This window comes from Crocodylus porosus, unplaced genomic scaffold (assembly GCF_001723895.1).
Source record: "Crocodylus porosus isolate Cpor-Errol unplaced genomic scaffold, CroPor_comp1, whole genome shotgun sequence".
Lineage (NCBI taxonomy): Eukaryota > Metazoa > Chordata > Crocodylia > Crocodylidae > Crocodylus > Crocodylus porosus.
In genome coordinates this window covers 4,031,008-4,056,112 of record NW_017728915.1, presented here as the reverse complement: position 1 = coordinate 4,056,112, position 25,105 = coordinate 4,031,008, and the positions used below count along the sequence as shown (strand labels likewise).

General features: G+C 51.9%; 1 protein-coding gene across 9 annotated transcripts in view; it reads right to left on the bottom strand.

Annotated features, from left to right (window-relative positions):
• FAM65A (family with sequence similarity 65 member A) overlaps positions 1-25,105 on the bottom strand; it is a 131,024-nt gene that overhangs the window by 17,675 nt on the left and 88,244 nt on the right. For 5 of the 9 annotated variants that reach the window (XM_019535555.1, XM_019535556.1, XM_019535557.1 and 2 more), the window contains 5 exons: positions 15,501-15,627; positions 4,707-4,859; positions 2,461-2,539; positions 1,803-1,826; positions 564-617 (listed from right to left, as the gene is read on the bottom strand). In XM_019535555.1, coding sequence (XP_019391100.1) covers positions 564-617; positions 1,803-1,826; positions 2,461-2,539; positions 4,707-4,859; positions 15,501-15,601 — 411 coding nt within the window. In that variant the 5' untranslated portion in view covers positions 15,602-15,627. Of the gene's footprint in view, positions 1-563; positions 618-1,802; positions 1,827-2,460; positions 2,540-4,706; positions 4,860-15,500; positions 15,628-23,498; positions 23,737-25,105 lie in introns of those variants that run through there. The other 4 variants (XM_019535554.1, XM_019535558.1, XM_019535551.1 and 1 more) reach the window with 4 other exon arrangements.

The following is a 25,105-nucleotide window of genomic DNA, read 5'->3' as shown; positions in this document are numbered from 1 at the left end:
GGGGTGGAAGAGGAGTGAAGCGGCATGGGGGGCAGACCAATGCCTCCCACAGTGAAGGAGGGAGTGGACCAGGGGCTGGGGTAGGTGCTGCTCCCCTGCACTGTGATCGGCTTACCGCAGCCCAGCGGCAAGAGACAGGAAGAGCCAGGGCTGCGCTTCCTACGTGGGGCTCCGGAGCTGCTCAGAGCACAGCCCTGGCTCTCCCCTGCCTCCCACCACCGGGCTGCTTCAAAACTCGAAACATTTTGGGTGCCCTCATTTTGTTTCAAATCTGTTTTAATGCTTTTTGTTTCATTTCAATTTTGCTGTTTCAAGCTTGAAACACATTGAAACAGCTTTGAAACGAACACCCAGCAAAATTTTGCACAGCCCTACTGCAGAGCTGCAAGAGGAGAGATGTGCCTCACTGGAGTAAATCCCAGCTTTAATGAGCACTAAAGTTTTTACAAAGGAAAGAGGTGGGTATCAGAGCCAGGGGACAGCAGGGGCTGTCCCCACTTCACCCTGCTCTCTGCCAGGCTTCCCCTACCCCACAGCTGTGGGTCCAGCTTGTGTGCCATTACCTTGCTAGCATGGAATTCCAGCCGCCGCAGGAACCGCTCAATTGACTTGACTTGCTAGAAGACAAAACAAGGAGCCACATCAGGAGGAGCATGGAACTAGGCAAAGCAGCAGCTACAGGGGCAATAGTTGATTCCTGACTAAAGAGTGCCCACAAAGGGGTCAGCCCAGGCCCAGGTGGGGGCCTTTATTGCTGCTACAGGACATATGAAGCAAGCCTAAGAAGATCATTTCTATCTTCAGACAAAAAAAGAGTATTATTCCCTGTTCCTGCAGGGACTTCCATTAAAAATTAGCATGACCCCTCAGCCTTTTACTTAAAGGGCAGGGACGCCTGCCTCTGGGAATGTTTTTCTCCCAAGGGTTTCCTCAGAAATTGGAGTTAAACTGGTTTTAGGAAGAAACCAGCCACAATTCTAAATTTGAAACGACCTGGCTAAAAATGACTTTCATTCCTGTTTAATCAGGTCTCATTTCCCTACTGTTAATCAGGCTATGACACTACTAGTTCTCCACCTAACCACAGGCTTTTTTTAGGTCAGACAGAACCTGACTTTCTAGTGCAAACCCCCAAGCAGAACTGAAACATATAAAAGCTTCTGTCTAACTTATATAAAGCAACAGAAAAGGCAGTGGCTGCACTTGTCTGTGAGCCCAGAGAACCCCAAACATAATGTCAATGCAGCCCCAGGCACATGCTGGACACTGAATGTTTGGACCAGAGTGAAGTCAATCACGTGTTCTTCAATGCCCAGCTTCTGGATTTCCAAACAAGGCCTACTGGTTCACTCACTAGTGTCTAAGTTTTTCTGTGTTTCTGGGTGGCTCCTGAAAGAAGGAGCTGTGTCTCAGAGCTGGACACAGTGCAACTTAACAAAGGGGGGGAGGTGGTGAGGATGATCTGGAAGCTGAGTCTACCCTCTGCACCTCACCACCACCATCCTCTCTGCATCTGCTGACCCTTTTCAGACATCACTAGTCCCAACAAAACCCAAGAGCCCCCAAAGAATCCAGCCTTCAAGTAATTCTGTGAGTAAGGACTGCCATGTGGGGCACAGCAGTTACCCCACACAGAGGGGCTGCATTAGCAGAAGACACCAAGGCAAAGGAGTGAATGGGTGGCAAGGCCCCAGGGTGGTGGATACTCCAGGTCTCCAGTTCTAGGCAGGTGGAAATTCAGCGAGAGGCCTGCCCTGCTATTCCCAGGACCCCAGCAGGCTGCACATACTCCAGGACCTTACCTTATCGAGGTCATAGAGAAAGCCCTGGAGGAGAAAAAGGGTGAAAGGAAAGGGTGAGACATGACTTGGAGACCAACACTGCACAACCTGAACACAAGGCTATGCATGGCACAGCTAGCCCAAGGTGTGGACTCCAGCTGCCACATGCCCATCACCCATTAGCAAGTCAATGTAAATATGCAACATCTCATCCAGGCCCATGAGGGAAATGTATGATGTGACAACATGCATGTAACATCCAGCACGAGAAGCTCCTGGACACTGCACCTGGGCATTAGAAGCTAGGTAGGGACCCCAGTGCACGTGTCAACACGGGCAGGTCTGTGACATGGGCTACCCCAGGATTCTGGTGCTGCTATGGAGGGCCCAGCCTGGGGGAACCAGCCAATGTTTTAAAACCATGGGCTTAAAGATACAAGGTGGGCTCTGGCCTGGCCTGCTCCTGTTGCAGATCCACGATCTGTGCTGACAGCAGCCACCACAAGCAGCAGTAGGACCAGTAGGGGATGCCCCACACAACAATCCAGCTAGAACTGAGGGAGAAGCACATCTGCCAGAGCCCAAGATTTCTAACCCAGTCCCTCTAGGAGAGGTGAATCTCAGCCATGTCCCTTGCAGGGCAGTTCTGTTGCACCAAAGTGCCATGCCCTTCACTCACCAGGCGGGAATTCCTCTTGGATTCTCGGATCTGGGTGCTGAGCTTCTCCAGTTCCAGCTGGTGCACCTCCAGATAGGCTCTGCAAACAAAAGTGCCACAGTCAGTTAGGCCTGAAAGCAGCCAACAGGGATATACTGAGTGTAGTGAGGGCCCCACCCAGGGCAGAGACAGGCCACCCCAAACCAGCTCTTTTTCGTGAAAGTACCACGCGCACGCACACACACACAACTGGCAGACCCCATCCCCGTCCAGCCCTCACGTGTACACAAGCTGATCATGCTTGGCCAGTTCCAGCCTCATGTCTCATATATGCTGGCCTACCACATCCTACTCCACCCTTCACATACGTGCTGGTCATATCTTGTGGGCCCTGGCCCATCCTGCTCCCTCACCCAGCACATTCCACTATGACATGTGCAGGTCACTCCAGGCAGGCCATGCCCTGCTCAGCATGCTCAGCCCTCACACACACATACAAAGAGAAATGCCAAGTAGAACTCAGGCCAAATCTCATACACCCATGCACTGGACACTCATTCTCCTCTCCCCAGATTCACATGTATGCTGGCCACATTGAACAGGCCCTACCCCAAAATAAACCTCACATGCATGTATCATGGTCACAGCCAGTGGGCAAAAGGCAAGTGTAGCAAGGTTCAGATTCCAGGAGTGACTGTAATGCACCTTGATGACCATGCAACCCTGCCCTGCTCCACCTCTAGGGTACTTTCCCCTTCTCTTCCACCTTGATGTATTTGTTGGATGGCTGAAAGGGAGGCTGCCTAAAGGTCCTATGTCCTTCTTGCAACCAACAGGTCCTTCCCAGACCCTGCTGGTCTCAGTTCTACCCCTCTCAGACAAAGTAGGCCCTCCTGATCCGTCCATACTCCCCAGGGCACCTGCAGCATTAAGGGTAGGGCAGTGCTGCAAACAGGTCCTTGGTCTCACATGAGACGTTGCCAACCACCATGTGGTTGGCCAAGTTCTTGAGCTTTGTCACCTGGGGAATAAGAAGGGGCTGAAGACAGCTCAGCAAAGAGAGGGTGTGTCTGATGGGTGCCCACAAGTCTGGAGGAACAGCACAGGCTGCTTAATGCTCTTGGCTTCTAGTAGGCACTGTTATCACGGCACCAGTGTGAGCACTGCAGGATTCCAACCTTCCCTACAGCCACACTCATCTTGCAGGTATTACTGTCCAATCATCCCTTACTGGGGCCTTGGCCTCTTGGCTCCTGCCCCTTTCCTCTAGCTGGGCCTTCTAGCTCAGGCCCCTGGCTTCTGGGGCTAAGCTCTAGTCTTGATTACTTTGGTCCTGAGCCTCCTGGCCCTGTCTCTGCCCTGACTTGGACAATGAGCCTGCTTTGACTCTGCCTTGGCCCCCTAGCTCTGTCTCCTCCCTGCTTTAGGCACTTCCCCTTACCCTAGATTATTTCTCTCTAAGCCATCAGTGTGCTTCTGGCAGTCCTTAGTGCAGCTCAGAAGTCAGCCAAGCATCCTCCTGCAGTCTTCCTGACGAGCAGCTCCTCTCCCTGTAGCCTGCAGGGTCAGACTCCCTTTCTGGCTCAGACTCTGCTTATATGCTGTCCAGGCCCCCCCCATCCAGGTCAGGTGGTGCCACAGTCACCTGCAGGGATCTCTCCTGAGAGCCTGACTGCTGGTTTCCATGCCAGCTTATAACTAGAAGCAGCCCAGCTGCTCCAGCTCCGCCAGGCCCTACTGATCTATTGCCTAGCAGCAAGCTCTGCAATAGGCAGTCACAGCCTCTCATCCCACACTGCCTATTCCGTTGCAGCCAACTCACCCTAGGCAGAGTTCTCCTGAACAGACTGCAGGTACACCCCTTTTCACTAATGGGCAGCTCCCTGTTTAGGCAGCAGTTTTTCTTTGCTGCCTTCCCTCTTGTAGCTGGCCTGTATTCAGCTATCCGGACTCTATCAGCTGTAGTTACTCTCTTTAAAGTAACAAGAGCCCCAGGCTCCCTGTTACAGCAAGAATGACCAACACTGGGCAATTCAGCTTCCTCTCCTGGGCCACCGTGCACCCTGGAATGGACTCTTCTTGGCACTGTCCTGTCCTAAGACACAAGGCTGTGGGAGCCCTGCTACAAGCTCTCACACACTCTCATGCTTGGGGTCCTAGACCCAGCAGTCTATCACTCTCACCACCTTGCACACATAATGAAGAGATCAAATACCACCAAAGTCACTCAGCCAAGCCAAAGCAGGATGGGGAGGGGAAAAACTTACGTCAGGCCCTTCTTCAGTGCTTCGTACACCTCGTCTAGTCTGTCAGGCTGTGGCACCTTGGGTGGTGGGGATTTGTGGGACATTGAGAACATCCTACTGACTCGAGAGCCAGACTTCCGGGAGACCGTGGGGGTGCTGAAGGCAGGGAGGTTCCTGAAGAGAAACAGCACAAGACACCATGGAGGTTATGCGAGTTTTCTACTGTGGCAGCAACCTGAACAGCAGATCTTTGCTACAGAACACCTGGAGACAGTAGACACTGGTATGTACATTTAAGAAACCGCATGCAGCATTTCCAAGCAGTAATTAATGAGAGAAAAAGGGTCAGGAGCTGCCAAGGGCCCCTCACATCTGGAATGTTTGAGGGGGGCCTTGCTATCTCTCCCCTAGACATCATGATACCTGGTTAACATGGTCTAACTTTATTAACAAGAAACAGTAACAATCAGCTTTAACCACATGGCAGACAACAGCACAGGTTGCCGTAGAATTGCCCATACCCCACACCCCACCCACACCACACTACTGCAACCAGGCCCTCAGCAGGCAGCACCAGGCTATATAGCTTTTCTGGTCTGACTCAATTTTAATCCCAGGGAGCAGGGACCCTCTGGCACTTAATTCTCCTCTGTACCTGATCTGACCTCCCTGGCTGGAAGGTATTAAACATTCATATACAACATCATCATTAAGTATTCAAAGCAGATCATTGCATCAACAGACTCTGCTTCTACTGAGCAAAGGTTGGATAGAATCTGCTCCTAGGTGGCAAGCTCAGGGCCATGGCCTACCTCTCCATGGTGTCTCTGCTATTCTAGTAACAGGTTATTTTAGGGCTATCCAACTGGCACGTGGCCTGTGAAGTGTTAAACTGCATCCCCAGACTCCTGCTCGGATGCTGTTCTCCATATCTATCTGAATAGCAGCCAGGGGCTCCAGGTTCTGGGCTGAACGTCCCTCCTCCAGGTGCCAGTTCCTCCCCCAGCCCCATGAGGCAGGACAGTGCAACATGAGGCACAAGGAGCAACAGTCTCAAAAGCAAACTAAGGGAACATGATTTGGATGAAAATTCCAGGATGGTTGAAAAATTACTCTTGAAGAATAAAAATTAATGGTTGGCTATCAGACATAGAGGGCATTTCAAGGACTGTTCAGGTCAAGGGGCTGTCCTCAAGCCAATGATATTTGATATTTTCATTAATGCCTTCTAAGTTTCACAGATTTCATAGACATTGGGGCTGGAAGGGACTTTGGAAGACCATTCAGTCCAGCCCTCTGCCCCAGGGGCAGGAAGTCATTAGGGGGTTACAGGACAAACATAAACATCCAAATGTCTCTTGAAGGCATTCAAAGTAGGCGCTTGAACCACCCCTGGCAGCAGTCTATTCTAAACCTTGGGGGCTCAGACAATAAAAAAGTTCTTCCTTATGCCCAGCCTGAATCGGTAGCGGCGGAGTTTGTGCCCATTCAATCTTGTCATCCCTTGGGGTGCTCTGGTGAACAGATGTTCCCCCAGATCCTGGTAAGCACACCTGATGAACTTATTTGTGGCCACCAGATCACCCCTGAGCCTGTGCTTTTCCAGGTTGAAGAGTCCCATGGCTCCCATCATAAGGTCTGTTTTCCTGACCTCTGATCATGTGCATGGCTCTCCTCTGGACTCTCTGAAGCTTCTCCACATTCTTTTTGAACTGTGGAGCACAAAACTGGATGCAGTACTCCAGCTGCAGCCTCACCAAGGCCAAGTACAATGGGAATATGATGTCCTGGGATTTGCTTGAGAAGCATCTATGGATGCAAACCAGTGTTTTGCTCACTTTACTAGCTGCACCATCACACTGAAGGCTCATGTTCATCTTGTGGTCATCCATGACCCCCAAGTCCCTTTCGTCCATAGTGCTAGCCAGCATAGCACTGCTGAGCCTATAAGCATGCTTCAGGTTTTTCTTCCCAAGGTGGAGAACCTTGCATTTTTTTGGTGTTAAACACCATCAGGTTCTCATCCACCCATTTCCTGAGCCTGTCAAGGTCAGCCAGGTCCGGCTTCCTGTCCTCAGGTGTGGATGCTTTACCCCAAAGTTTGGTGTCATCAGCAAACTTGGTCAGTCCGCTTCTGATACCAGTGTCCACATCATTAATGAAGATGTTGAATAGTGTTGGCCCAAGGACAGAGCCTTGAGGGACCCCACTGGTCACAGGGCACCATGACGATCGACTTCCGTCAACCACCACCCTCTGGGTCTGACCATGGAGCCAATTCCCCAGTCAGCGGATTGTGGTGGACACGAGGCTGTAGTTAGCCAGTTTTGCCAAGAGGTGATCATGGGATACCAGACTGAAGTCTTTTTTAAAGTCAAGATAAATGACATCAATCTCTTCTCCCTTGTCCAGGTGATAGGTCACCTGGTCGTAAAAGGAAATGAGACTGGTCAAGCAAGACCTACCCACAACAACCCCGTGCTGGCTATCCCCTCAGGATGTTGCCATTGGCCAGTTTGTTAAGAATGGCCTCCTTAATAATCTTTTCTAAAACCTTCCCTGGGATAGAGGTCAGGCTGATGGGCCTGTAGTTTGCCAGATCCACTTTTTCCCCCTTTCTTGAAGATCAGCACATTGGCCTTCTTCCAGTCTTCGGGCACTTCACCAAACCACCAAGAGCTCTCAAAGATCCATGCCAGGGGCTGAGCTATGATGCTTGCCAGCTCCTTGAGTACCCTCAGGTGTAAACTGTCAGGGCCAGCTGACTTGAAGGTATCCAGTCTCTCAAGGTGTTCCTTCACAAGATCAGCATTGATGGAGAGTAAGGAATCTCCCTCATCTGGGCCTTCCTGTCCCATGGGACTGATGAAAAACCAACACAAAGTACCCATGTAGCAGGTTGGCTTTTTCCTGGGCATCGGTTGTCAGTTGTCCCATCTGTTTTAGCAGGGGTACAATGTTGCCCTTGCTTTTCCTTCAGCTCCCCACATATCTAAAAAAGGATGTTTTATTGTCCTTGATACTTGTAGCCAGTTGGAGTTCAGTCGCAGCCTTAGCTTTCCTAGTTCACTCCCTGCAGGTCCAGACCAGAGCAGAATATGCCTCCTTGGAGGTGTATCCTGTCCCCCATCCTTTGTAGGTCTTTCTTTTTAGACACACAAGGTCTGCTAGTTCCCTGCAGAGCCAAGGGGGCTGCTGGGATCAAGAAACCAAAAACATAACCTACAGATGACACCAAATCGTAAGATGCTGTGTGGAAGGACAGGGTCAGAATCCAAAATGATCTTGACGTAAGTGGGGTGATGAATTTCACAAAATCAAATTCAGCAGAGACAAGTGCTACACACAGGAAGAAGAAATCCAGCCCACATACACAAAATTGGGAATAACTTACTGGGCTACAGGACAGCAGAAAATGACTGGATTTTGTAGCAGATCACAAATTGAATGAGGGTCAACAATGCGATGCTGTTGCGTAAAAGACAACTCTCATTCCAGGATGCATTAACAGGACTTTTAATCCCACTGTACAGGAAGACCAACAAATACGGGTGCACCGATAGAGATTTTGGGGGCCGATACCGATAGCCAATTTTTAATGAGGCATATTGGCCGATACTGACCCGATTTCCAATAGAGCTGTGTGCAGCTGATAAGTCTATCATGGTGGAAGGGGAGGGAAGGGGCGTGGTAGAGGGGGGCAGGAGGGAGATCAATGCCCCCCACTCTGAGGGAGGGACTAGGGTAGATGCTGCCCAGCTGGGGTGGGGCAGGGAAGGACCCATGGCTCATCTGGGGGGTGCGGGGACAGGGGGCAGCGCCCACCACTGCATGCAACCCAGGAGGGCATGGGGGTGGGCGTGTGCACCCAGATGTGTGGGGCAGGACAGGTGGGCTGCAGCTGTAGGCTGGGGCCAGGGACCATGCTAGGATCTTCCCAGGGGGTGCTGGGCTGGGCAGCAGTGGTGCTGGGACAGGGCTATGGTTAAATTTGGGGATGCTACCAGCCCCACTCCCTGTAGCCACCTCCCAGCACTGCTGCCTGCCCAGTCGCTGACCCTGCGGGAAAGAATCCAGTTGAGCCCCTGGCTCCACCCTGCACAGATCTAGGGGCACACCCCTCCCCACCTCCCGGGGTGCATACAGTGGCAGGAGCCACTCCCCCTCCCCACACTCCTGTACAAGCCATGGCTCCATCCCACACCCCACCCCAGCTGGGCAATGCCTGTCCCAGCTCCAGCCCCACCCCCACCCCCACTCTTTCCCTTACCACAGGGGCATTGATCTGCACCCCCATGTCCTTTCCCTCCCCATCCACCACAACAGACTTACCAGCTGCACGCAGCTTTCCAAGCTGCCAGGCTTTGCTCCTTGATGCTTGCGTGCTGCGCTGTGGCTGCACGCACACACAAGTATTTATCAGCCAAACTAAACTGGCAACATCAGGCCGATTTCTGATATAATCAATTTTCTTTATATTGCACCTCTGCTAACAAGTATGGCAGAAGACCAGCTTGTCTTAGCAAGAAATTCTTCTGTAAGCTAAAACACAAAAAGGAAGCACAAAAGAAATGGCAACTTGGACAAACAGCTAGGAGGAAGTAAGAGTATTGATCAGGCATACAGGGATGAAGTAAGGAAGGCCAAAGAGTAACTGGAATTGCAGCTAACAAGAGGCATGAAGCGTAACAAGAAGGGGTTCTACAAGTATTGTCAGCAACATGACAAAGATATGGGAAAATGTGGGTCCTTTACTAAATGGGGAAGGCAACCTAGTGACAGAGGATGCAGAAACAGTACTCAATGCCTTTTTTACCTCAGTCTTCACAGGAAAGGTCAGCTCCCAGACTACTGAACTGTCAGCACAGTTTGGGGAGGTGAGCAGCCAACAGTGGTAAAAGAACAGGTTAGGAACTATTGAGAAAAGCTAGATGTGTACAAGTCCATGCAGCAGGACAGGATGCACCCAAGGGTGCTAAGGGAGTTGGCAGATGTGACTGCAGAGCCACTGGCCATCATCTTTGAAAACTCATGATGATTGTGAGAAGTCCTGGATGCTTGGAAAAGGGTAAATCTAGTGCCCACCTTTAAGAAAGGAAAGAAGGAAGATCCAGAGAACTACAAATCAATCAGCCCCCCCCGGCAGTCCCTGGGAAGAGCAGGTCCTCAAGGAATCCATTTCTAAGCACTTGGAGGAGAAGAATCTGAGTAGGAACAATCAGCATGGATTCACCAAGGACAAGCTATGCCTGACCAACCTGATTGCCTTCTATGATGAGATGACTGGCTCTGTGGATGTGGGGAAACCAGTGGATATGAAATGCCGTGACTTTAGCAAGACTTTTGATATAGTCTCCCACAAAATTCTCTGAGGCAAGCTAAGGAAGTATGAGTTGGACAAGCAGACTATAAGGTTGACAGAAAGCTGTTTGGACTGTCAAGCTCAGAAAGTAGTAGTAAATGGCTTGATGTCTAGTTGGCAGCTGGTATCAAGTGGAGTGTCTCAGGGGTTGGTCTTGCAGCCAGTTTTGTTTAGTATTTTCATCAATGACCTGGAACATGGCATACTGTGCCCTCAACAAGTTTGCAAATGATGCCAAGCAGGAGGCAGTAGTAGATACACTGGAGGGTAGGGTTAGGATTCAGAGAGATCTCTACAAATTGAAGGACTGGACCAAAAGAAATGTTATGAGATTCAGTAAGAAGTACAAAGTCCTGAACTTAAGACAGACCAATCTCTTGCACTGTTACAGGCTAGGGACCAACTGGCTAAGCAGCAGCTCTGCTGAAAAGGTCCTGGGGATTACAGTGGAAAATAAGATGAATAGGAGCCAACAGTGTGCCCTTGTTGCCAAAGCTAACAGCATACTCAGCTGCAGTGGTAGCAGTGTTGCCAGCAGATGGAGGGAAGTGATTGATTATTCCCCTCCATTTAGCACTGGCAAGGCCACATCTGGAGTACTGTGTCCAGTTTTGGGGCCCCCACTACAGAAAGGATGTGGACAAATTGGAGAGACCCCAGCAGAGGGCAACAAAAAAGGTGAGAGGACTGGGGCACTGACTTACAAGGAGATGCTGAGGGAACTGGGCTTAGTTAGTCTGTAGAAGAGAAGACTGAGATGGGATTTAACAGCAACCTTCAGCTACCTGAAAGGGGGTTCCAAAGAGGATGGAACGAGACTGTTCTCAGTGGTGGCAGATGACAGAACAAGGAGCAATGGTCTGTTTGCAGGAAGGCAGGTTTAGGTTAGATGGTAGGAAAAGCTTCCTCACCAGGAGGGTAGCAAAGCGCTGGAAGTGGTTACCCAGAGAAGTTGTGGAATCTCCATCCCTGGAGGTTTCAAAACCTGGCTAAACAAAGCCTTGGCTGGGATGATCTAGTTGGGGATGGTCCTGCTTGAGGAGGTGGTTGGACTAGAAGATCTCCTGAGGTCCCTCCCAACCATAATTTTCTATGATTCTATGACTGTATAAGGCAAGACCCAGGAGGTAATTCTTCCACACTGCTGGATGCTGGAGAGACTTCGGTTGCATTCTTGAGCCCGGTTTTGAGCAATGGACTTTGAGAAAGGTAAACAAACAGAAGAAAGAGTCCAAAGGAGAATAAAGGGGTTTCAAAAACATGACTTATGAGGAAAGGTTGAAAGGACTGGACTCCTTTAGTCTAGAAAAGAGAAAGCTTGGAAGACAGAATAATAGGCTTTAAGTATCTAAAAACCTGTTATAAACAAGAGGATGGTGATAATTTGTTCTTACTGTCCGCTGGGGGAAGGATAACAAGAAAACAGCTTAAACTTTAGCAATGAAGATTTAGGTTGTATATTAGGAAAAAACTGTGTCACGAGATGCTGGAACCAGCAAGCCAGGAAGGTTGTGGGAGGGTTTTAAGACCAAGATAGATACACATCTGTCAAGAATGGTCTACTCCCTGGCCCACAGCAGGGGGAGGGACTAGTCCTTGAGGACTCTGCATTTCTATGGGCATTCCCATTTCCATTGATATAGGGAGGAAGAAATTTGCACATGAAGTAGGAAGACAGCAAACAGTTAACAATACAAGGTTTTCAGGCTTTCCTTGCCTGCACTACAAATAACACCATACAGGAGGCCTCTACCCCCTTTCCTCAGCATGGTACTAATGTAGTTCCAATTATGATCAACACCATGATCAGGTGGTTTTTATGTACCTGGCAGAAGAGATACCCTTCTTTTGGCCTTGAATGATGTGGTGTAGTTACAAGGTGGAGACCTGTCCAATGCACTGCAGGCAGGCACCCCTGCGAGAGTCTATAAATGCCTCAGTTACATTCTTTATGGTGATGGTGGATTGCTCTCGGCTTTCCCTCTAGCTTGTTCCTTCAGCCTTTTGGCTAGGGGCAAGTGAAACAAGGGCTATCTTAACTCCAAGGCCTCCAGGCTTAGGGCTTACATATAGGATGCCAGATCTGGGAGTATCTGAAGCCCCAGGCTGAAGAGTATGAGAGGTAGGATACTTGCTGGTGGTAGTGCCACCCACACTTGAACGATTGAGTGCTGCTCAGTCTATATAATTTGGAACTGATTTGACCTGAAAGATGACATTTTTAAAAAACGTGGAGGTTTGAAACACAGGGCTGTCTAACGCTGCCCAGGACAGGTCTAGGCAACAGGATGGTGGAAATGCTAGCAATGGGGAAAGTGTCCTGTCTGCATTAAAGTGCCTGCCCGCCAGTTCCTATGCAGCAGGACTGGAACTAGTGACTGCTCTTCCATAGCTGCAAGCTGTGGCTAAGGCATGCTCTTGGGACATTACATTATATAACTAAGTTTTAGCCTGGTCCGGATCATGATTTTGACAGGGGCTCTATGTGCCCCCTCTCTCCCCAGAGGATAGGGACAAGAAGCACAAGCAAACACACCTGCCATATTGGCCAAACTTGGTCATGGCTGAGGTATGGAAGGTGCTGAATTTTATTTCCCAGCTGATGTGGCCTCTTATAGGTGTTGCTGGGAACCACAAACCTTGAAAGCTAGGTTTCCTGTTCACTAGGAAAGTCATGAGGATGCCTCCATCCTCTCAGCAAAAGCTAATCCTTCTTCTACTGTACTCTGCCAGGCTAACCTTCAGTACACACTGTTGGGCAAAACACTAGGGCTCTGTTTAACCAGGATGAACTGATGTTTGCTCGCTCCCTACAGAAACTTAGCTGCCCAGCAAAAGCATTGAGAGAGTCTGGGCTTGCATGTTCCCCATGACATGCAAGGCCCAGACAATCAAAGCTGGTATTCAAACAGCCCCTGGGACTGAAGCAGAGGCCAGAGCTTTTTCAGGGCAGGTGACACATGCAGGTGCTGCTAAAAAGCTGGTTCTGGAAATGGCACACATAGCCACTGCAGTTTTAGGGCTTATCTACTGTAGTGGGAGTTCAGAGCACACAGGACCTTACACCATGCTTCTTTGCTTGACCCTGGACCAATGCAGCTTTAGCTCCAGGTCTGAGCTATCTGGCCAGGGAGAGGGGTTTGTTGCAACTCCTGCATTCAGAGATCAAGATCCTTTACCTAGGGAGTTTATTTTGCTCCAATTCAAGCTGAGCATTACAAATCCAACCAGAACTGCATGCCGGAAATGTCCATGGATTTCAGTAAGCGATTCAGGAAGTGCCCAGCCCTTCACTATTTCCAGAGGCAGGAAATGTGACCTGATAGCCCAAGGGCAAGTGTGTAATACAGCATCAGATAGAAAGGAATGCAGACTGAGCTCCTTTCTCCTCCCCACACATCATGGGAATCCCCATGGGATGGCACCTGAACCCCATGCTAATAAAACCACAACAGAAATTTGATTCCACAGAAGAGGACTTGGCTCCACACAACAGAACTTGTGTCAGACACCTCCCTGTCCTCTGCCCTCCGACTCCATGGAAATTGTGCTGTGCTTAGATTTTTCCACCTCTCCATCTTGCACTCATTTGAATTCTCTCAATACTCAGTGCCCCGGAAATGCATTCCTGCTCACACCCCGAGGACCTTCTCCAGCCATTTCTGCTCCTAGCCACACAGTCTGGACTGCTCCTCAACCTACATGTTGATATCAAGAGCATCACAACCCAGGCAGTGTCTTGGAGAAATTGTCTTTTCCTTCAGGCAGCTGTCAGTGCTCTCCCAGCTACTCCAAAAAAGCAAGATAACGATCATGATTCAACCACAGAACTCAGATTCCACCAAATTTCAAAGCTGCAAAAGAAGAACAGCACTCTGCCCACAGGACACAGGAGTCATAGGCCTGGGGAATCACAACCTGGCCCCTGAATGTCCACTCCTTCCCCATCACCCGCACAGATCTCCTTAGTTTTCCAATACCCTGTGTCAGATTAAACCTCACACTGATGGCAGAAAACAAAGGCTAGAACAAAAAGGTTGGGAAAAAATTCTATTGTGCCTGTGCTGAGGCTGTATTATGGCCAAGAAAACCTTCCCATCAGCCTCCCTGGGCACTTCCAAAGCAGATATTCAGGAGCTATCCAGGGTGGCCAACCACAGCATCAACCACGTGTGCCTGCAGAACCGCTTGCGGCTCTGTCCCATGCCCCTCCCCGCCCCGGTTGGTCAGCACCTACCCCAGCCCCATTCCCTCCCTCACTGCAGGGGCCATGATCTGCATGCCCACACCCCTTCCACCACACCAGACTTACAAGCTGAAGAGCTGTGCATTGGAAATCGGATCGGTATCAGCCAATATGTCTCCTTAAAAACTGGCTATCAGTATCAACCCCAAAAATGGCTATTGGTGCACCCTTAGTAAAAGTCATATACACCCATTCTCATTGGCCTGAACCCCTCTGCAGCATTTGATACTGCTGACAGTGAAACAATGCTGCTTCACCTAGCAATCCAAGTCCATCCTGGTGGGATGCATCTAACATATAACAGAAAACTGCACCTTTGCCACAAGATGCCCCATTTGTGAAATCCCACAGGGATCAATTCTCTCTGTGGTTCTTTTCAACATCTCCATTCACCTGCCAGGTGAACAGGTTGAGCAATATGGATTCCAGTGCTAGCCATGATCTCTACCTCTTTTTCACCTTGTTTGATGACACACTATCCCAGTGCCAGGCCGTTTTGGTAATAAGACCAGCTTGTAAATTTAGAAAACTTTGTGGGGCTGAACCAGAGCAAGACAGAGGGAGTGCTAGCGGGCAGGGGGCAACACTCTGAAGAGTCTACAACCCCGGTGCTGTTTCCTTTGGCTGAAGGCACGTACCCAACACAGGAGACACTCCAAGATCCAGGTATGCATTTGGACCCCTCACCTCAGAGCCCTCACACAGAGTGGCTGGGACTTGTACCAGATTCCAATCCTGACCCATCTACCAGTGGTTCTGCGCACTCTCCCTCAGGGCAAGCTGACCCTGGCATCAGGGAACTCAGGATTCTGTTCAGAAGCCTCCTTGAGGGAGATCCTTTGAACATCCCCTTCACAGACCAGCTCAATCCAGCTGCCAGACAAAATGCAAATAGGGACTGGGAGACAGAATGATCTAGTGGTTTGAGGTGGGACATGAGATCGGGACTCCCGAGTTCTCTCTTGTCTAGGCAAGTTGACCTTTCCCCCTTCTTGTCTGCATTTGCACAAATGTCTGATGGCAAGATCCCCCCACTCCAGGTGCAGCCTAGATTTCAGACAATAGGTGCTAAAGTAAGTGTCAAGAGGTAGCTCAGGGAAGCCCCCAAACCACAGTGCACTTGGGATTCTCACATGTGGGTATCACTGTATCTGCCAAGTCCTATCCTCCCTGTCCCAGCAGCTGAAGCCATGTGGGGACAGCCTACCTGAAGGCCTTGTCCTGCGTTGAATTCACCCCGGCAAACGACTGGCTCCTATTGATCCTGGCGGCGAGGGCGCGACGTTGGGGTCGCACAGAGAGCGACATCGTCGAGTGTGACCTGGAGGGCCTCCCTGTAAGGGGAAGGAGACAGAGCATGGTAATAAGAGGCTAGAGCAGCCAAGGGATGAAGGCAGCAAAAGCCAAGCTGGCACAGGAAGCGGGGAGGGAGCTCTGAGGCAGCTGCAGGGAACAGGAGTGCAACTGGTCAACTCAGGTTCCAGCGCCTTCTAAATGTGTCTTCTTCTCATCCATCTTCAAAGCTGTGAAGACAAATGCTTCCTCCTGAACAGCTAATGAGCTGCTCTGCAAAGGCAGAGGCTGGCCTATGAGCAGAGCAGGCAGGCTTGACCATTCACTCTCTGAGCAATGGGAACCAGCAGTCCTGGTCACAGCTGGGGATACTGCCACGGCAGGTTTCAGGGAAGAGCATGCATGTCCCATGGTTCTTCCCAGCCTTAGAGCTCTGGGAAGTGACTAAATTAGCACAGCTCACCCTGGAGATAGATGCCTGGCCACCACCCGCTACTGCTCCCTGTTCCCCACTGAGCTGAGCTACTTCCAGGGTACAGGCTGCCCATGGAAACAGGCAGTGGGCTGCGTTCCAGGCAAACCACTCGATGCAGAGCACTGGCATTGGGGAGGGCAGCACCTCAGACAGTTCTGTGCCAAGCCTATGACCAAGGATGGGAAGCAATCCCATTGTCCAGTCCTGGTAAAGACAGGCACTGGAAGTGGGGTAGAGCAGAGCAGAGTCCAAGACTCCAGATAGCAGGAAACACTTGCTGCCCTAGATCCTGTGCAAGCCTTCCTGGAGCCTTGCTTCCTGTCAAGGAGCCAGCCTGTCCCAGAAGCAGCCCTGCCCTGCAGGGGTGGGGGTCTGAGCTAGAAGATAGCCAGCTTCATGGAATGGAAATAAAGCAACTCCCTCCTCCCCCCAACACACACACACACACACTCACTCTCTCGCTCTCTCTCAAAACAGTCCCTGGCACTCTTAGCCCTTGACTACTGGTGCTCAGCTGCTCCAATGCCTCTCAGTATCTTCCTCGCTCCTCCTGCACTAGGTTCCAGCCTCCTCTTCCACAGCTCCTCAGTCTTCCAGGCTACCCTCCTCCCCACTCCTGTGTTCCCATCACCCATCTGCTCAGCCATTTCCTTGTCTCTAGTCCACCTCCCACACTCCTCTTCAGCCCCCCCCCCCCAAACCACAGCCCTGTGCTCTGCACCAGCGAGAGCTCCCCACATCCTCTCTGGAGTGGGGAACTTGACCTACTGAAGAGAAAGTTATCAAGGAGATCCCTGAGATTTAAGAGTCACTATTCTTTCCTACTGAGGCGAGCCCAAAAGCCCTGTGTATGCGACCCCCCTGCCTAGACTTGCCTGTCTGACAGAGCAAGCACACACCGTCTCAACATGAGATGCCCAACACTTAATTTATGAAACTGTGTGTGCAGTTTTGGGCTCAAGATTTCAGAAAGGATGTGGAGAAGTTTGGAGGGGGTCCAGAGGCAAGCAACATCAATAAAGGGCTTGGAAGGCAAATCATATGAGGAAAGGTTGAAGGAGCTAGGGATGCAGAAGACGGCACATGAAAACAGATTTAAAATACTTGAAGAGCTGCCATAAAGAGGGGGACGACACCTCTCCTCTCTTGGTGCAAAGAGCAGAACACAAACTAATGGCTTGAAGTTGCAGCAAAGTAGGTTTAGACTGGTTATAAGGAAAAACTTTCACTATTAGAACAGTGAAGCAGTGGAATAGATGGCCTAGGGAAGTTGTGGCAATACCATCACTGGAGGTGTTCAAGAAGGGGCTGGATAAACAGTGATCAGGGATGATCTAGGAGTAGCTATGCCTATGTTCTGCCACGGGTATTTCCCATGCTTCTGGCCTTTTCTGGTTACCACCTGGGACCAGGAAGAAATTCTTTCCCCTTCTGTTGCTATGTGTCAGGGTTATTTTTCCACCTTCCTTTGGATAGGGATGATCCTACCGCAGGCAGGGGGCTGGACTAGGTGACCTCCCAAGGCCCCTTCCAGCCCTACTTTTCTATGATTCTATGACTTGATCCTGGCTGAAGAGAAGCAACTGGCTGGTAACCCTTCACTGGATAGGTGTAGCATGCTACCAGCCTTTGCTCAAAAAGCTTCCACCTCAGAGGCAGGTACAGGGCAGTGGTGCTGCTGCAGACTGCAAGGCACTTTATCTAGTCCAGAGGAGCTGAGCATGACTTGGGATGCAGGGCATGGGGAGTGGCTTGTGGACACAGGAGCATTTGGAAGGTGCTTTGCCTCTAGCCCAGGCAGCAGGAGGCCTCAGGAGAGCACTGAGGATGCATGCATAGTCCAGGCCAGCCTACGCCATGCCTGTCAGAGGGGGCTGCAGGGGAGTAGAAGAGGCAGAGGCATCATTCCCAAGTACCAGCCCTCTGTGACTTGTAAAGGCTCCTTCCTTTTCCTCTCGCTGCCAGGATGGAAACCTGCAAACAACAGAGCCTACTGGAAAGTCCCCAGCCTCCTTGGCCCAGGGAAGAAGAATCCCCAAAATCCCCTTGCTGAAAACTCCACATTTGGAGCAGGAAAGGAAGTGCTTCCACAGACTCCCAGACGGGAGCTAATGCAGAAGCTGAGCCCCTGACTGGAGGGAACTGACTCACCAGGAAGGTACCCAGAATCTCAGCAAGGAGCTGCTGATTCTGGACAGAGCCACAGTCACAGAAAGGGCATCCCTTGGGAAGAGACAGCTACTAGCAGCCTGGGAGTTTGGGCCTTCAAGGCTCTGCTCACAGCTCTACCCCAGCAACACATTAAGCACATTATCTTGTCTCTCTCCGGGACTCAGTTTCCCCATCTGTAAAGTTGGGGAATGCAAACCCACCTGCTGAAGTGTGTGAAGCATTAAGAAAGCCCCATGCTCTGTAGTCCTCCTGCTCTCCCTCCCTACGTTACCCTTTCTGCTGCTTCTCTCACTGCAAGCCTTCCACAGCACACCACACTGAACACATACTCCTGCATGCAAATGAGCACTCCCAGAGTCCCACTAGTGCAGCAAGGCACTAAAATGCAAGGGGCCATGCTCTTGCTTTGCCAAGCACGTTGAGTTGACTCACCAGTTACACAGCCCAATGCCTACCTGGCTGCATGGCACAGGTGCTAGGGAGCAGGGTGAGACATGGGCAGGATGTGGGCAGAAAGCATGTTACTCTGAGCTGCCAAGGCAGTAATAGACCCATAGCCCCTAATTCACTAATCCTGCATGGCACTGGGAGGCCTCTGAACTCAGCACCCTAAAGGGCACTTGAATGAATAGAGCCATCCTCTGGTAACTGTAGAGGCATCTGTAAATCCCTGGGACTGGAGACCCTCCACACTGCTCACCTGAGGCATGGCACAGACCACTCAGCCATAGCCAAGGCAGCCCACTAAACACAACATCTAGAAAAATGAGGCTGGCAGTAGAGGTGACCAGCCCCATGTTGCAGGTGAGGCAGCCAGCTGTATTTCATTGCCGTGTAGGATGAAGAGCCCTTTGGGGCCCCACTTGCCTGCCAGTTGACCTGAAGAGGGTTGGGCTGTTAACACTGTTTCATAGGACATGATTCTCCCCCATGCTGGAGCTGGGCACCAATGGCAGAAGACAGCTAAGAATGAAAGGCAGAAGCAGGGGAGCTGCCAGACAACAACACCCAGTCTCTAGTGCCCTCTGGCAATGGTGTACAGGGGTTAGGCAGGGAATGTCACACTCCCATCTTGGGGCAGCTTTGAGCTCCCAAGTAACTAGGGAGCCTCTTCACCCAAGAGGAGTGCATGCCCTGCCTGAGAGGCCCCAGGTCTGGAGCTTGCTGCTGGTATCCCTGGGCTTCCTGGGATCTCCCACAGCACCCCACATGGGCCTCTCCCTTTCATTTTTCACACCCACAAGTAGGCAGAGAAGTCAGAGCCCCAGACCAGGTGCTGTGTGATAACAAGGGCTTCACTGCCCATCACCCAGAGCCAGAGACTCAAGTGCTCCACATGATTCTACAAAGAAGGCTCAACAAGAAGGCTCAACTACCAGATCCTAGGGCCACTGCTAGAGGATTCCTCATGAAAAGGAGGAATAGATGGGGGCCTGCTTTACATGAGCTACAGGGTCCCCTCAGGGCACAGCTGCCTCATAGATGATCTGGGTCAAGGATGTTAGCACCAGAGGCCGATGGGTCAAGGATGTTAACATCAGAGGCCGAGGGGGACTCTCTCCAGCTAGTGTGGGATACTATACCCCAAACAGGGGCACTGGAGCTACAAAAGGCATTTGGGTTAAAATCAACACCAAGCACCTGTTAGGTGCCCTGCTGAGGGGGAGCAGAAGAGGTCCCCATCTGCAGTATGGAAGCACAGGGCTCAACTTGAGAGTCCAAACAAGACCTCCAGTCTTGTGGACCCATGCATCTCTTCCCCTGACTCCAGAAACTGGCTCCCTGTCTCCATGCCCAAGTCCCCCCACTCTTTTGCAGCCTAGGATACCCATGAAGTACAGTGGTCTCCCACAGGAGGCCTCAAAAGAAGCTCTGCCCACCAGGTCAGGTTCCAGGGCCCACATGGACCCTTAGGAGAAGTGGAGGGCTTGCCTCTACATTCACACCCACAGGAGGGAAAGCCCAAGGAACAAAGTCCCACTGGTGGCAGGGCAGGAAGAACACTCCATGACTGGCCTACTAGGCAGTCCACTTCCTCCACAGCCTCTGGGGGAGCGAGGAACAGAGGGGAGCTGTGACAGCACCATATATTTACCTTGCCAGAGTTCTTCCCTGCCAGGGAAAAGGCAGCAGTATCTGGAAAGCACCACAGTGACACAATAGGTCCACAGAATGTGACATTGGGAGGAAGGCAGTGCCCTAAGGGCACTGTTAAGAAAGAGGGACCTAAGAGAGCTGGGTTGTTGGTACTGCTGGAACAGAGGCAATAGTTCTTGCTCCAGAAGCCACTAGTGCCAAACTTTTCCCCCTCCAATAGCACCAAATATGAATAGATCCCAGCAATGGGCTGGAGGGACCAGGAAGGATGCCCTGCCAGAGCCCAAGTGGCTGCTGCCTGAACAATTATGCAGTCAGCCTGAAACCAGACCTCCTTGAGGGGGGCGAGGAGCTCTGCCCTTTGACCTGACCCTATCACTCTCACAACCTCCTGGGGAAAGTCCAAGGCCCCTGGGGGCACAGTGAGCTTGTTCTGAGGGAGACAAAGCAAACAGAGCTGAGCAGAGAGGGGAAAGGATAACATGCTGAGGGGGCAGCACTTCAGGCTTAGAACAAACCTGACACTCACTGAAGGGAGTGACAACGCTGCTCACCATCGTGTGGGAGTGAAGCAGGTTCCCCCACACCCTGGACCCATGTCCAGCATGGCATGTCTCTTCTAGCCAAGGAGCTGACCCTCTACATGACCCATCAACAGGGAGAGGATGGTGATGCAGCACAATGTCCACATGACAGGAAGAGTGCAACATGAACACAGCATTCAGGGCAACCCCATCGGTTACAAATCCACTGGCCGGGTGGCTGAGTTAAACCCCAACTCCCCAGGATGCTTCCTTGCTGCTGCCTTGGACACCCCAACCAGCTGATTCCACCCGCACTTCCAGGACTCCAGGGGTGTCCTCACACATCTCCTCCCCAACCGCTTCCCTGCAGCAGAACACACCTGGTCAGTTGCCAGCTGGGTTCAGATGGTCCCCATGGACTGAGCCAGCACATCGCCATGGTGATGTTCAGGTCTTTGCTCCCCCAAGCACAGGATACCGGCACGTTCATCGCTGCTGCAGCCACAGCTGGCCTGCTACTGACCTTGAGGTGTGTGGCAAGCACTTCCATGAAGTATTAAAGGGTTAGTGCTGCCCAGACCAAACCCTGGAAAGCAGATCCAAGGATACAACCGGTACAGCACAGGATCTCTCAACACCCCAGCACTCTTGCCCCATTAAGGAAGCTGAATGGGACAGCCAGTCCAGCAGCCCAGACCCTAGTTCAGTGCCAGCCCTCTGGTTTCTAGGGCAACGCTGTCCCAATTAAGCTCATTACAGAGAAGCTGTAATCCTAAACAGCCCAGATCACCCACAGGGCCTTGGGACAAGAGATTACCCTCTCTGGAGCCATTTAATTGGCTCTCCACAGAGCCATGCAGCCCACTGGCTCAGGTACCAGGTGCCATAGGCCATTATTTGTAGCAGTGAATCTAAAGTCAAAGCAGGGCCACCATTCAGGGGGCCTGGGCAGGGCTGGCTTTTGTGCTGGAGCTAACTCCACCCATTCCCCTGAGCTGGCCAGAAGAAGGGTTGAGCATAGGGCAAGACTAGCCCCAAAGGGCACCAGGGGTCTGGGTGTGGGGCAGGGTTGGCTTCTTCAGAACTGCCTTTTCCACCAAAGCTGGCCTCAGAAGAGCAGTGTGGCTCTCCTAGGCTAAGCACAACCCATAGGGCCTCCTGTGTGAGCACTAGCCTGACTGCTCTGCCAAAGGTGCCATGGGAAGGGGGGTACAACTGCCCAGCAAGCCCATTGCCCAAACCCACCCATGGCCTTTGGGCTGGGGCAGCAGAGACCCAACATGCATACTGGGGTACAGCCTGCCCCCTCTTTGCTTGCCCAACATGAGCCCCCAAACTAGAGCACCCCAACAAGCTCACCCATGGAAGAAGCCCAGCAAGGACTTTGTTCCACTGATGATGGCTGCACTTGAAGGTCCCATATGTGCTGGGTATGAACATACTAGGGCAGTCCCATGGAGTTGACTGGCTCTGCATAGGACCAGAAGCAGGAGGCGGATGCAGTGGGTTGCTGGGGGACAGGGAAGCAGAGCTGCCAGTGATGGATGTGATGAGGAGAAGTCACTGTGACTGCGCACAGGCAGGACTGTGCTGCGAGCAGCATAATGACAGCAGCTGCTAGTCCCCAACAATCAGACAGCTCCAAACTGGCTGCAGCTGGGATATGCTTTTGGCAGCCCAAAGTGTTAAGTTAGTCAGCGTCTTAGCAGGACAGTGCTCATCAGGTGCAGGAACAACTGTGCCCCTGCCTCTGCCGGCCAGAGCACATGAGGGAGCACTGCATCCTTTCAGCACCAGGATACACCACCAAAGCTTCACTCTGCTGGCGCTTTGCCTTCCACCACAGAGGAGGGGCACTCCCACCGAGCTCTGGCAAGGATTTACCCGTGAGTTCATGGCAGAGATCCTAGCCCAAAACAAGGGCAGAAAGGGCCTGGGCAGCACCAGAAGCCCTTATGGCACAGGCAGTTGCAGGCCAGTCAAGGTACCTGAGGGTCAGCAACGAGTTTCCATTTGCTGCCATACTACAGGGCACTCAGCACTGCCCCCCTCCATTCTGTGCCAGCTGCCTCCCACCCCCATCCTTCTCCCCCCCATGGTACTCTCTGCCCCACCCAGCAAGTGCAACAACCAGGTGTTGCCTCAGAGATCTGCACTGGAGCTGTGGCCATTTTCTCCCAGTCTCTCTCCCTGGCCCCTGGAGCTGTCGCTCTCCCTAGAATCCCTGGCACCAAACCGTTGGCACTGCACTTTGCACCAGACCGTTCTCCACTGCCTGGCAGCCCTGCCCCAAGCAGGGGCCCAAAGGGAAGCCCCATTTCCCTGCTCCCAGGAGGAAGAATCCAGATATCCTTCAGCAACCCCAACCGGATGGGGGAGGTGCTGAGGGTGGGAATTCAAACCTCCCTGTGAAGGTAGGGAATTGCTGGTTGAGATACTAAGCACCATGAACCCAAAGAGGGGGCTGTGCATGTGGGCCCCCTCAGAGATAACCTGAGGCTCCCATAATCAAAGGGGGACCACTAGGGACTACAAGTCCCTCTTCCTGATCTCCCAAGCACAAAGCTTATCCTCAGGACAGCCACAGCTCCTGAAGGTCCTGAGCACTGGGCTGGGCACAAGGGTCCTCTGACCCCCCACCTACCTTCTCTGAATGAGCGGAGCCCAGGGCCCTCAGTGCAGCGAGTCCAAGGGATCCTCTGGCACCCACAAGTTGACCAGAGTACTACCTGCATCAGCACACACAGGAATCAGCAGCACAGAGCTGGAGGTCACACCCCAAAGTCAGCACACTCCAAAGGGGGTGCCCCTTGTAACAGCACAGCAAGGCACCGCTCCAGGTGGATGCAGGCATAATCCAGGGCTCAAGCACCAAGACACCCAGAGAACAGGGATCTCCCTGTGCCCTGTTCACTCCTCCAGGACTGGTCTCTGGCTCAGGAGGGTGGGAGAGGTCCAGCACTCACATTCCTGACATTACAGAGATAAGCACTGACTGGTACCACAGTGGGGAGATGGGGGAGGGTGGGGATGGCAAGTAGGTGCTCCTGGCAGGGTGGACACAGCTGGTGGCACCCAAAAGCTCCCATGAGGCCTTACCACAGCCAGGGAGGCACTGATCAAAGAAGCCTCTTCTTGCCCTGTCCTAGGCATAAGCACACTGAGACCCACAACCTCCAAGTCCTCCCAGACAGTCTAAGCAGAGAACGGAGCAGCAGCAGCAGGAGGGTGGTAACAGGACATGTAGCACAGGCTGGCCTTGGTGCTCATCCAGGATGCCGGCGCTTTGAAAAGCTTCATGCCCTATACAGGGGTCAGCATCCCTCTTGGGGAGGCTGAAGCAGATCTGGGAGGTGATCAATGTGTCCTACTGGATACAGCAATAGGCTACAGAGACCCAAGTTAAATGCCCAGCTCTGCCATAGGTCTGCAGGGTGACCCAATGCCTCAGCTTCCTCATCAGTGAAATGGAGATAATGCTACTGAACTCCATGCAAAGCGGTTGGGGATATCTTCTGACAGAAAGCACCAGAAGAAGAACAATGTAAGACCTAGCAAAACAACCTAAGCTTTGGATTTTCCAGTTATCAACAGCTGACTGGGAAAGCCCAGACACCTGGCTCTCCCCATCAGACCCCTCTGTGAGGAGGTCAGGAGCTTAATAGGCAGAACCTCTCCACCCCAACCAGTTCCAGCAAGAACTGGAGGCTGACAGTATGTGTGACATCACACTTTTCATTTTTGCATCACCCACCTAAACACTGTCTGCGTTGCTCTGACCCCCCAGCCCTCTGGGGGGCTGATCTACAGAAGGGGAAGCCAGGCCCAGTTTGCCTTGCTTTACAGTCACAGTAGTTCCACATTTTAGTTCCCAACAGGAGATTCGCAAGCATTCTTGCTACTGGCCCCAAGATGCCTCACACCATTACCTTTCTACCCCCTCCTTCCCCCAAATCAGTGGCTGCTTTTCCAAGCTACGTGGAAAAGGCTTCAGCACGAGGAACAGAAACCAGGAGGCCCACTTCACCCTCTTCCTGCCCCTCACTCTAACCACTAGACCACAGTCTCCCTGCCTGTTGGCTGTATAGCATCAAGGGCAAGAAATCAATGATCCCCCATGTCCTCCAGTGATGCACCTGAGGCAGAGCCCCAGGGGCATGTACCCCCTTTATAAGCTACTGCTGGACCCTCTGCACCCCCTGCCCCTGGGCTAAGGAACAACTGAAGGCCTCCCCCTTCTGAGTCCGTCAC